At 41.7% G+C, this 13,108-nt stretch overlaps 1 protein-coding gene across 1 annotated transcript; it reads right to left on the bottom strand.

Annotated features, from left to right (window-relative positions):
- Positions 1 to 5,646: 5,646 nt before the first annotated feature.
- Positions 5,647 to 12,042, bottom strand: GATD3 (glutamine amidotransferase class 1 domain containing 3). The gene is given in 8 exon segments (XM_057378899.1): positions 5,647 to 6,616; positions 7,235 to 7,391; positions 7,712 to 7,804; positions 8,951 to 9,070; positions 9,425 to 9,538; positions 10,167 to 10,221; positions 11,902 to 11,971; positions 11,974 to 12,042. Coding segments are annotated over 8 exon segments (792 nt in total). The 5' UTR covers positions 12,028 to 12,042; the 3' UTR covers positions 5,647 to 6,487.
- Positions 12,043 to 13,108: the final 1,066 nt, after the last annotated feature.

Here is a 13,108-nt window from a genome sequence, read left to right as displayed (position 1 = left end):
AAGAAAAGAAGAGGAAGGGGAGGAGGAGAAGGAGGTTCCTGGAATTTTCCAAATTATTACACTTACTTGATGCCAATCTTTTTTTCCCTTCCAAAAATTGCTGCACTGGGCTTTTTGGCCAGAAATGGAAGAGACCAAGCCAGGGCACAAGTGGTGACAGGGACCACCAATAACTGAGCTGCAAGGACCCAGAGGAGCCCTGGCAGGGCTGTGCTCAGTCCTAGAGGACAGAAGCAACCCTGGGAGCCACCTGCAGCAGCCTTGTCCAGCCTCCAGTCCTCCTCCCTCCAGGTAATCCCACCAGGATATTGGAGGATGCTGCTTTTTGTGGCCATCCCTGTTCACCAGGAGCCCATAGGTCACTGAAGCTGAAATTTCAACAGGTTTGTAATGTACACTGTTATGCAAATCATTTATGTAATAGCAAAACCAAATATGCAAATCGCCTTAAGATTGTATTTAAGGAGCCCAGAGTTATAGCACCGGGTCCTTCTTGAGCTCCCAGCTCAGATGCATCTTTATTGCTGGAATAATGAGATGACTTCTGCTGACTTTTTTTCACAGTCCCCTCCAACAAAGTAGAAGAAAAATAAACACAAGGAAATCCATTTCAGCAACACCTGCATGGCTGAAGGAACGCTGCCATTTCAGCCCCAAACCAAACTTTTACAGGAATCCCTTTACAGCACAGAAGGGAGACAAACTTCCCAATTGCTTCAAACCCAGAACAGACTAATGCAGAAATCTCAGCAGCAGCATTTTCCTAATGACAAGCCATACAAAGCCCTTTTGGTGCAGGAAGCTCAAAGCATTTTTATAAATTCAGGGAGTTCCCCAACACCGTCCCTGCACGGGGCTGGACAAAGTCCTTCCTGATTTAGGGGGAGAAAGCTGAAACAAAGCAATTTGTTCCAGCTGATAAGATGACAATTGACAGATCAAACATTKCAGTCAAATTTCCTCACTTTGTTTTGGGTTTGTTTTGTGCCAACAGCAGGAGAAACTTCCTGGCTATTGTYTTACATAATTTTGGGTATTTAATCTGTTGACATCATGATTCCTTGATCACAAACTGAAAAATATTGGAAGCCCAATCATGTAAATGGACTCATGTATTGATTCTCAGAGTTTATTTTGAAGACAAGACCATTGTAATAACTGTAAAGAACGCACACACATCCAGTGTATTGCATATGGAACTAACAAGTTTTAATAACAGGCCAAATATAAACATATGGGCTAGATTATATACTATTCAATTTCCACTAACTTTACAAAAAAACCTGTAAAACTCAGTTTTTATGGCTGCTGTGAAAAGTAACTTAAAAAACTAGTGTTAATAGATTATCACCTGTAAATCAAGCCCATTAAAGTTGGTTTGTAAAGCCATGATGAGACTGATGTTTTCATGGTTTTTAAAATGCTTCACGTGGCATAAACTTGAGCCCCATACTGTGATGTTGTTGGGAAAATAACATTMATTTCCTTGTTGTGTCATCCATCTGTTTTTAAATACAATTACTGTTGTGATTTCTGTGTGCTGCTCTGTGCCATGTGTGAGCACCTCCARGTGTATGAGCACACGCACAAGTGTGAGCTGTGTGACTACAGAAGGGCCTGGCTGACCTCTAAATATTGTTTACAACTCTCCTTTTTTATGACTCAGACTTGCAGCAGCACTTGGGTTGTTTAAACGTCCCTGTTTATTCTATTTTCCTAGAGCTATAGTTAATGCCATTCCCAGTGGTTATTTTTGACCACCATTCCAATTTCCTGCAAGTGAAGGTTTGACTGACCAAGTGACCTTGAGTTGATGACACAGGAAGTGTCTGTCCTGAAAGGTCACTCACTGTGCAGAAGGTGAGGGGTACACAGCTCTCGTGTCTTCCAGAGTTTCACTGGGAATGAGAGGGATGACTTTGAAAATTAAAGGGCACAATAACAATTCACAYATTTAAGGAGTAATCTCCTCTCACTTGTAGTACCTTGGTAGCCCACACCTACGTATTCCACATGGCAGGAGCCATGACTGATATATATATGACTRATAATATAGTGCATTAAAGAATTTTTTAAGAGATCCTTAGACATTATTCTGGTCAAAGAATGGCTGTAAAAGCAAGCTAAATTTTYTTTCAGTGTTTTGCAGAGACACTGGTAAGAGACAATAAGGAATTCTGTTTGATCATCTTGTACTTTTTCTAAGTTCAGAGTGGGACCATTACCAGGTTAATGCTTTCCTCTGCCAGCTCCCCTTATTTCCACAGGATGTGGGAGAAATGTCCCATTGAGAACATCAGCAAGAAATGAATGTGGACACATGTGATGCAGAACCATAAAATCATACAATGGTTTGGGTTGGAAGRGACCCTAAAGATGATCYAGTTCCAACCTCCTGCCATGGGCAGGGACACTTTCCACTTACTGGAATTCTCACCATTAATCTAGCTAAACCTGAATGRCAGTCATTCCATAGTCTGACACTCAGTAGTTGAACAAAGAGTATTGATAAATACTGAAAACTAGCAAGGAAGGTGATTATTTTAAATTCTGCAGCAGGAAATCACATTGCTATGGGTGCAGCAATCTTAACTGYAACTTCTGCTTCAACTTCCAGGATAGTCCAAGTTTAGCTCCTTCTCTTCCCCTCTCTGTGTCTTCCTGCAGAGATGTTGGCCACCACTGGAATCACCCTGGAGAAAATTACCAAATATCRCTCCTTAATTGTCTATGTCTCACCCATAGAATAATCAGCCTTATTGTTGTTTGTAAGTTCCCTCAGGCACTTGAATTCTCGGGAAGAAGAAAATCAGCTCAAAAGAAAGGCTCAAGACCTGGAATGCAGGCAGCTCTTAATCATTTGCAGGTGGAGGATTATTTAAGTTCCCACTATGAAAAAAAATTAAGTGCATATTCACACATATAAAATACTGTTAGCTTGCAAAGTGTGTTTCCTTCCAGAGATATTTCTTGGTCAGATAAAAGTCCTGTCCTACAAAGCTTCATTTTAGGTCACCTTGGCTATAACACCACTCTAATTAAAAAAACAAAAAAAAAAAAAAAAAAAAACCTACAAACAAACAACAAAACAAACCCCCCAAAAAATCCCAATCAAAAAACCCAACCTCCACTGTGTACTTTCATGACTTTATACTGCAGTTTTTTCAGTGATATCACAGAAAGGCTTTAGAGCTTTATCTATGTACATTTGCTACTGTAATTTCAGGGTAATAAATAACTGCTGAAGAAGACAGCAGAACAAATGCATTAATTGCAATGGAATGGCACATCCTATTTATTTTTGTGAAGCCAGGAGGAARCAATATTTGTTTTATTCTCTGTATGCACCCAGAATGTCCAAAAAAATGTCCTACAGAACTGTCCTACGTTCCAGCTGTGATTCGGCTGGAATGCTGTCCCTGGGTAAGTGGAACCCGGCACAGAACTTTGTTCACAAAGTGCCCTCTGCTGGCTTCTTATTCCCCAAAAAAATGTCTCTCGTAGCCACCAGCCARACAGAAAGCGCTTCTCAAACCCTGACTCTCATTTTTACTTTTGGAAGAGCAAAGCACCGCTGCCAAATTTGTGAACCCTGCAACAATCRGCAGAGAAATATTTCATAAAACGGGGTTTGTGTAACCATCAGTGTGGCAAAAAGGACAGGCAGAATCACAGCTGAGAGGCCAAAWCTCCTCCACCCCTGAAAGTTAACCCTGCAAGCACAAGAAAAGCAGGAACATGTTTATCAAAACCACCTTTCAGCTGGACAAAGCTCTTAAATGTCTCCCAAAGGTACGAAATGTTAGGAATCCATAAGCTGGGTGCATGACTCCTGGTGGAAGCTTGAAGAATCCTTTCACTTCTGATTTCTGGTAGCATTTAACAAAACATATTGATCACAAATTTCCGTCCACTTGGCTGAAAGGAGCAAACCCCTCACCAGCTCAAATCCGCCCTATGGAAGGGAAGGAAAATCCCAGCTTTGCAGATAAATATCTCAAATAATAATCTCTAAGTGCATGTGGAATTTCCCTCCAAATTTACACTGGATGGAAGCCAAGATGACAATACTAGATCTTCCACCAAAGTTAAACAACTTTCTACTAATAACAAAAAGCCAAAAACAAAACAAAAACCATCAAACAAGCAAACGCAACCAAAAAAAAAAACCCTGCACTAAACTCCTGGAAAATGTGCCTATCAAAGGTTTGCATTCAGCACATTGCTGGGAAATTAAGGAGAATTTAAAGAATGAAAGGCAATTCTGGGGCATGATTATTTCTCCCTTAAAAAAACCCTATTCTCTCTAAATTCAGAGAAATTAAAAAATAAGAGTAAAAAGAATTGAGGACTGTAAAGAGGCAYCATGTGGATAACCCAACCACCAATCCATCAAACTGCCACAGCTGGTCACTGAATGATAACMGCAATTTCTTCAAAATATCCTTTTTCTCAGGACACCTGCATCCAAGATTCAGAATCTAAGACAGCTTTGTGCCACCACAGCTGCACTTAGTAAGAAGTGTAGATATGGGAAACCCTAAATTCAAACCCTGAGCCCTGCTGTGGTGAAGGAAGGTTTAACCAGAGTTGAGTCCTTGCAGCAGAGGAAGGCACTGCTAACAAAGACACAACAGCTGTTCTCCTTCCACCCTGGGGATTTCGTTGTGTGATACTCTTCTTATGTTACCAAATTTCCTTTAAAACTCGTGCAGATGTGGGAAACACATGCACTTTAAAATGTTGTTATATTTTACATGAGCAATGACCTCACATACTCTGCTAAGCCTCTGTGAATAAAATTGATACTAAAAATATCCACTTGGAACAAGCAAAGCTCATAGAGTTTTTACACTGAATTATATAGTGGAAGTGTTTTAAATTCTGTTTCTTACCCACTTGATACTGAAAATTTCATTAAGTATTTGATGCATAAACAAAAATGGTTTCAGAGAATGTCCAAAATACACTTTATGAACGATGCCTACTTTCACAATAACTTGGTGTCTGATTTCTTTGCAGCCTCACTGGAGTTTATGATCTGAAGAGGGAATCTCTGAAATCCCCTAAGAAAACAGTGCCAGCACTGAAGTACAAATTCWAATCTTCTAAATCCAAATGTGATTTTTTTTTTTTGTGACAAAAAATCAAACACTAAGGCTGCAGAAGCAAAAATGCTTATTTCCTGAACACTGAGCAAGCTGAGCATGCCCAACACTCCTACTAAAGCTTCTCTTTGCTCCCCCCAATAAAAAAATGTCACTCCACACCCTTGGCAAGTGTTTAGCCACAGATGGAATTTGCCATGCATCAAYTCAATGTAAGGTTTGTAGATTCATTATGAAGTACACAACTCTTCTGTAAAAATATGGGTTCACTTAGCAAGTCATGGAAAATAAACTAATCCATGGTAAGGGGTGTCATTTTGCTTGTTTGTTTGTTTGAATTTGAGAAATGTTGTGTCCTGCTCAATAGAAAGGTGACAAAAAACTTGAAAGAGGGGGAGGAGATTCTGCTGGATTCTACACAGAAAAAATGTACAAAAATGTGAAGAGAACTGAAAAGCAGAAAAACTGCTAAAATGTACCAACCACTCTAAGTTATCAAAGGCGGCTTCCAAACGAAAGTGGAAAGACAAGGATGAGATAAAGGCAGAAATTTATTTATTTATACCTCATTATTCCAGACATTCAGTAATACTTCTTTGGAGAAAGCCTTATTACCCTAAAGCAGGGGATGTTAGGACAATTTGAGATTGTTTTTTCCATTCACTACTTGCCATACAACTGCTGTAACACAGATGCTGCCCTTAAGAGTTGTGCGTCACATCAGCGGACATTTTCTTCCTCAAGACCTTTTGAAACTATAATGGGCCAATGGATGTACTTTTCAAAGTGCTACTGTTATGGCAATTGTGTCCTGCTGCTGACTGGTGCTCAGAATGACTTTGAAATGGAAACAAAAAAATTTCTTCATTAATACTGAGCTAAATTAGGATATGGAAGATGTCTATTCCTTCAACAGATGATCCTGGCTTTTAGTTCCCAGACAYAGGCCTGAGCACACACACCTGGAATCACGGACTATTCCTCTCTAATCCCATTCTTCATCCACCAAATATGCTGCCACATGCCAAATCCCTACAACACATCTGCTCTCAGCTTCTGACAGGGCCTTGAGTCTCTTTTTCCCCCTTAGAACTGGTTTAACATTGGTGTGCTGKGAAGACTTTGATTCAGAAGATATCCAGTAAGCTCTCTACAGCTGGAAAAGCTCAAGAAAAAGCTCTGCGTTTCAGGCCAGGCTTCTTGTCCTCTGTAAGGCTTTTCAAAAAGGCATGGAAAATCCTGCAGCTGGGAATCAATCAGCTTCATATCAGCATTCACTCGAGTGTGAACAGGACAAGCAGGTGCAGATGTCTCCATTGGTCCATGATATGTTTGATACTGAGCCCTAAATTAAAACATTTCTGATCCTCTTTTTTTTTTTATTTGCCAGTTAATTTTAGCACATTCTTTACCATCGCCCCAATGCCATCGAAGATATGGTGCAATGCTGTTTCACACATAAATGCTGGGGTGGTCACCACCTTATTTTTTGTATCCACATGAGCTTCGTAAAAAGGAGTTAAGGACAACACAGCACTCACAGCTGCTGCCTGCAAAATGAACCAGCACTGACAAAACCTCTTAACTCCACTACCCTATAAAAACTACCTCCAAATATGTTATACCACCCAGCTGTAAAGACAGCTGCAACCTAAATTCCGAGGTATTACAAAGTATTTTTGTGAGAAATAAAAACACTGCATGAGAAACCTGTGGAAACACTAGGAAATACAAGAAAGCTTACAAAATTCACTGTTAATARTAAAATGTCTCTAAGTAGTCTGACCTCAGCATTAGACTGCAGGAAAAGAATAAAAATCTCAAAGAGAACTGAGCAGTTGCAACTCATGCCAGTTTCATGTGCAAATTCATCCAGCACTTACTGCATTATTAAGTGCCCAAGGGAGTTGACTGAGAACAACTTCTGACTCCCAGTGTGTAGTTACACAGTACTTACACAGCTGTGTACAGAAGTTTCTAATCCTGCACTGTAGCACTGCTACCTGCTACACACTGCACATTCCCATGAGACTCCAGTGGAAAAGCACAGATCTTACCTGTGTTCATTGCTTTAATGACCTATTTCTAAACCCTCTCCCAACATGGAAATTACAAGGAAAGGATATGGTGACTTCTTTMACACAGTGCTTTGCTCCCAGCTCTTTGATGGCTCCTGCAGTCCCAGCATAAGGCCACTTGCCCCCTTCCTCTTCTTCGTGGCCCACAGTGACTTCAGCACCAGAGAGCACCTTTGCTGCCAGCACTGGGGAAATGCAGCACAGGCTGCAACAGAAGGAATTGTAAGAGCAATTCTATAACAGCATTATTCCAGAAYTTGATCACAGCTGAAAAGATTCAAATGGACATGGCCTTGTAAATCTGAAAGACATTACAAAGCAACTTCCTCTCAGCATTTTCTCAGCTTCTCCTTTGACAAACACCTACACACAYACATCTTGAAAAATATTTTTAAAATAAGCTACAAGTGATAGAAAACAGAAGATAATTTTTCCAGTTCCAACAACAACTGCAGATTTCAACAAAACACAGGTTGTCTCCATGCTCACACTTTCAAACAAATGCCATCCAACTAACATACGTACCCTATAGGTTTGCCTGCTTTGTGGAAATCTTTCAGGACTCGTTCAACTTCTCTGTTCACCTTGCAATCCTTCCCATCAACAGCAAAGGTAGATCTGTCACAACAAGAAACTTACACAAAGCTCAGTATAAACCTACAAACAGAGGTATTTGCCTATGTGCCCTGAGACTGGCTCCAAAAGGTCATCCCAAACTGAACAGCTTCTAAAAAGCTGGTTAAAAACACTCTGTAGACAACAGCAATGCTTTAGTCAAAATCTCTCACTTCTAAGGGCTTTGGTCTGTTAGAAAATCCCTTACTTAACAAAAACATCTGGAAATGAAAATTATCAAATCAGCTTTCTAGGATTACTGAGAAGTTGAACAGCAAGCTTTTCAAAGAAGAAAAATACATAAGAAGAAAAGGGAAGTAACATTCATATTTCTCAAAGCCAACAAAAAGCCTGTCAATAGCAAGATAATCAGTATTCCACAGGGCCAACACTTTTGTTTCCTTTTTTTTTTGAGACAGCTGTTGTTTTGTAATTACAAGGTAAGAGGGGATTTTTGGTAGGGAGAGAGGAAGAAACAGAATAATAATACTACAAGCACCTGAAACACTGAAGTTTTASTTTCACTTCCCTCAGGCCCAAAAAGAAACACCACTAGGGGGAGGAAAAAGGACTTCTTGTGTATTATCTACACTCTACAATTCTCAAAGTATCATTCAGAAAATTTCAAACAAGACAATGACAAGACCTTGAAAGAAGTTATTCTTATTAAGCAGGAGTTACATATGTAGTATATAAGGCATTAACTGATTTTATTGTGTGAATCATGGTTCATATATTCACTCAACAGTCTGGGGTAGAARGGACTTTAAACAACATTTAGTTCAAATCTCTCTGCCATGGACAGGGAGATCTTCCACTAGACTGGGTTCAGAGCTCCACACAACCTGGCTTCCAACATTGCCAGGGATGGGGCATCCACAGCTTCTCTGGACGAGCTGGTCACCATCTTTAGAGCAATCAGCTGTTTCCTAATCTAATCTAAACCTACTCTYTTTTAGTTTGAAGCCATTCCCCCTTGCCCTGTCGCACCAAGCCCTAGTAAAAAGTCACTTTCTGTCTTTTTTGTCAGCTCTGTTCAGGTACAGGAAGGCTGCAATTAGGTCACCCCAAAGCCTTCTCTTTGTGAGGATTATGCATAGTTAATTATGAATATTTGKTTGAGGAATCTGATGCTTAGTTGGCACTCACAAATTTTTGGCAGCTCCGAATCCACCRGGGAATATCACAGCATCATGGTCTGCTGTAGTGAGCTTCGCCAGGCTTGCAATTTTACCGCGAGCAATTCTTGCAGATTCCACTAAAACATTCCTTGCAGAACCAGAAATAAAACAATGCAATTAATTAAGCATTTGCACATAGAATGGTATAAAAAAAGTTTTGGCAGAGGAAGAGCAGGGTGAGGAAAGGAGGAAGCAAGAACATTGGTATTTAGTAACTGAAGCTMCTGATGGTTCTGAAATGCTATCGCTGGGAAACACAGGCACTGACAGACTGTATGTAATCAAACCCAGAAAACCRTAATATCTTCTCTCCAAGAAAACCACCACAGCTGGCATAAGCTACTAAAGGCATTCACAAAGTGCTACATGAATCATTACAGGCTGCTGTGTCCGAAGATGTCTAAGAGACTGAGGCTGGAAAACACATTCATTACAGATTTACCTTGACTCAGCTTCAGCTGGCTGCCCTTTAGTATGGTCAATGACATGCATCTGAGGGACATCTGGAGCGTACATTTGAACCTCAGCTCCCCCACGGCTCAGGTGCACCAGTACRCTACAAAAACAGAGAAAAAACGTGCAAAAAACCTTAAGGGAGAGGTGTTATCTGGCCCCTAAGTCTTGCTACAAATATTCCACCACCTGATTTTGAAAGATGAGGAAAAACACACATCCTACCAGAGCAGGCAACCAGGAACAATAAAAGCTTCCTTTCTCCRAGTGTTATGGAAGAATACCACAATTAACACACCCATTACCATTTAATCTAGGTCTAGGTGAAACATCTCATTAATTCACCGTAAGAGTTAATTATTCAACTTAAGTATTAACAATTCTAGTGTTAAATTTAGCCCAAGGAATGGAAACCCAAAGTGATTCTGAAATTAAGTCTGCGTTTAAACCTCTTAAGATTGAATCTGGAACTCTGAATTTCTRTTTTTGAAGGAAAGAGAGATTCATACTCAATGTTCTGGCATCACATGCACTGTGCTGCACCTTTGGACAATCACCAACTTCTGCAAGAATGCATACTGAGCTAATAATTATGCGGTGAGAAAAGTGTGAGAAAGCTTCATCATACATCTCTCAGGGTAATTCTGATGGCCAGAGACAGCAAAATTAAATTAAACATACTGATGTAATGGAGACTGCTTTAGAGCCTAGAGTTTCACAAAGCAACTTACGCTGATGCCTCATGGATTTCTGTGCCATCGTAGACACCACAGCCAGACAGGACCTGCAGTGAGAAAATCAAGAGAGTATTGCAGCAGACACAAAACTTTCTACAGGATCTTTCACAAGGTAAGATTAAAATAAAAGTTTAACAAACAACAAAAAAAACCCCAACTTAACAGCAAGGTCTTGCTAAGCCAGTGAACACCATGCTATTAGCACTGGTGTCACCACTTGACACACTGCAGAACTGGCATTTCCTATTTATAGCAACCCATCACAGGGCTCAGAAATAACCACTATTTATTTCCTGGCTTATACATTTATTCCTCAGTTAATAAACTGACATGCTACCCTMAGGGATGTTGTTATTGTGCATACAGTGGGTTGTTCTGAGTGTCATTCATCTTTCTTATGAAATGTCCACATCCACATGCACATCAGTCAGAAGAGGGACAAACTGCACTTTGAGGTGGCACTTAAAATAAATTACTGCTGCTATATTTCACCTGAGGATGTGCATCAGAGAGCAACAGCTAAATCGCTTTTAATGCAATAATACAATTATGCTGTATTACCCATACTCTTCCTTACTAATGTGGAAATACTATTTTTAATTTGTTTACGCACACCAGAGAATAATAAGCACAAAGCAATCAGCTACCCTTGTGTGGGTGGAGAATCGGACAAAGTAGAAGCAGAAAACTTTTTTTTTTTTTTTTTAAAAGCCATTATAAGAACAAAAAAAATCCAAAGGTTTCTCTAATTCCTGAAAGTATACAGATGAACTCTTTCGGGGTTTTTTGTCTGACTCTTTGTTTTGAAAGAAAAAAAGTCCAGTTAGGAAGTCAATTTCCTTTTCTCTCTTTTTATTATTTGGTTTTTAATTTAATTTCTTCCCTCCCTGGTTTTCCCTCAGTTTTTTGACGTTTGTGAGTTTTTAAACAGAGACAGATGAGCAGATGCTCACAACTCAAAAAGACTTAGCTAGAAATGTCAGACTTGAAAGGACTTCCAGGTCACAATACCMAGGTGTCTGCTCTCAAGGGCATCTCACCATCACTTCTCCAAATGGGCAAGATTCATGAATCTTCTTCTGCCCACATTAATCTGTTCTGATATTTAAGAGGTGCCTTTTACTTCGCAACTTTTTATCTTTCATTTAATTTACACAGAATAAACAGACAACTGTGTTAAGGTTATGCTCTGTGAGCAACACCTTTTAAATGTTTTTGAAACTCAGTGAAACGAAAGTACTGTAACACTGTTATAAACTCTTCTATGTGAAAACTCTAGTATTATTTCAGTACCTGCTTGATGATAAATCTCTTACCATAGTCAGAAATTACATCACTAATGTCCAAAATAAATGTTTTCCCAGCTCTATTTAAAAAGTTCTGACTTGGTAAAATGACAGCACACCTGCTGCTTTACCTTTTAGCCATTTGGATGAGTATCCTGCCCCTTCCCCAGCCAACTCTGCCCCAAAATGTTTGTTTTTTTTTCATGCTGGTAATGCCTTCTTATTCCTTTATGTTTAATCCTATCTAGACCATGCAAAGCTCAAGCTTCAGAGACTGTCCACTGAGTTCCAAAACTACGTGTCCATGTGGGACACCATCTACAGCCTGTATTTTCCTTTGCAATTTCTGGTTCCTCCATCTCTTTGCTTTATTATGTGTTTGTAATATGCTTTATCTCCTTCCTGAAGAAGAGCATAAACCAGTTTAAATATTTTCCTATACATTGCAGTACCTCCAGTAGTTTCATTACAAAGTCCAGTTCTCCTGGCATCCTCAGTACAAGGGAGACATGGAGCTCCTGGAGTGGGTCCAGTGGAGGGCAATGAGGATGAATGGGGAACTGGGGCATCTCTCTTATGAGGGAAGGCTGAGGGAGCTGGGCCTGTTCAGCTTTAAGAAGAGAGGACTGAGAGGGAATCTCATGAATGTGCATAAATATGTAAAGAGGGCTGTCAGAGGATGGACCAGGCTCTGCTCCGTGGTGCCCAGCAATGGGACAGGAGGCAAGGGACAGGAACTGATGCACAGGAATTTCCACCTGACCATGGGGAAAAACTTCTTCACTGTGTAGTGACCAAGAACCGGATCCGATTGTCTAGAGAGGCTCTGGAGTCTCTGTCACTTCCAGAACCCTCTGGACACAATCCCGTGCCCTGTGCTCTGGAATGACCCTGCTGGAGCAGGGTGGTGGCACCAGGTGACCCACCGTGGTCCCTTCTAACCTGACCCATCCTGTTATTCTGTAGTTCTTCACAACTAAACTCCATGCCAACAACTATAACAGACGCAAATTTTTACATGTTTCCCACTCCTGGTCTGGATTCCTCCAAGTTTCTGAACTGCAAGCAGCTTTCTCTTCTCAAATTCAACGTCTCTCCAGGATTTGCAGCTGCCGCAGCCACCAGACGAGTTTCCCAGGCCGCCGCCCCGCCGAACGCGAACCTCCCCACCGCCGGAGCGACCCCGCTGCAGGGCCGAGGGCGGCTATGAAGAGCCAGACAGCAAAAACACAAACAAACGCTTCTCGTCAGCGTTGCCCCGGCCCCGCGCTCCTCCATTACTCACCACGGCGACGCGGGCGGCGCGGCAGCGCTGGGCGGAGGAGTGGAAGGAGGCGAGGCCGCCGGGAGCTGCCCGCCGCAGCGCGGTGCACAGGGCCGGGCCCCGGGAGGTCAGCATGGCTGAGGGCGGGCGGAGCGGGAGCGGAGGAGCTGGGGAATGGAGGAGCCGGGGAGCGAAAGAGCCGAGGAACGGAGGAGCCGAGGAACGGAGGAGCCGGGAGCGGGAAGCGGGTGAGGCCCACAGGAACCGGGACGGCCGCGCTGGAGGCCGCTGCGCCCTTGGCGGCGCCCCCTGCAGGCGGGGAGGGGCCACCTCAGCGCCGGGGCCTGTGGGCTCCTGCTCCCTTCACGACACTCRTTTATCGGGAA

This window comes from Malurus melanocephalus, unplaced genomic scaffold, assembly GCF_030028575.1.
Source record: "Malurus melanocephalus ecotype Western Australia unplaced genomic scaffold, MMel_1.1 scaffold_379, whole genome shotgun sequence".
Classification (NCBI taxonomy): Eukaryota; Metazoa; Chordata; class Aves; order Passeriformes; family Maluridae; genus Malurus; species Malurus melanocephalus.
The sequence above is the reverse complement of the archived record's forward strand: the minus strand, read 5'-3'. Positions and strand labels throughout refer to the sequence as shown.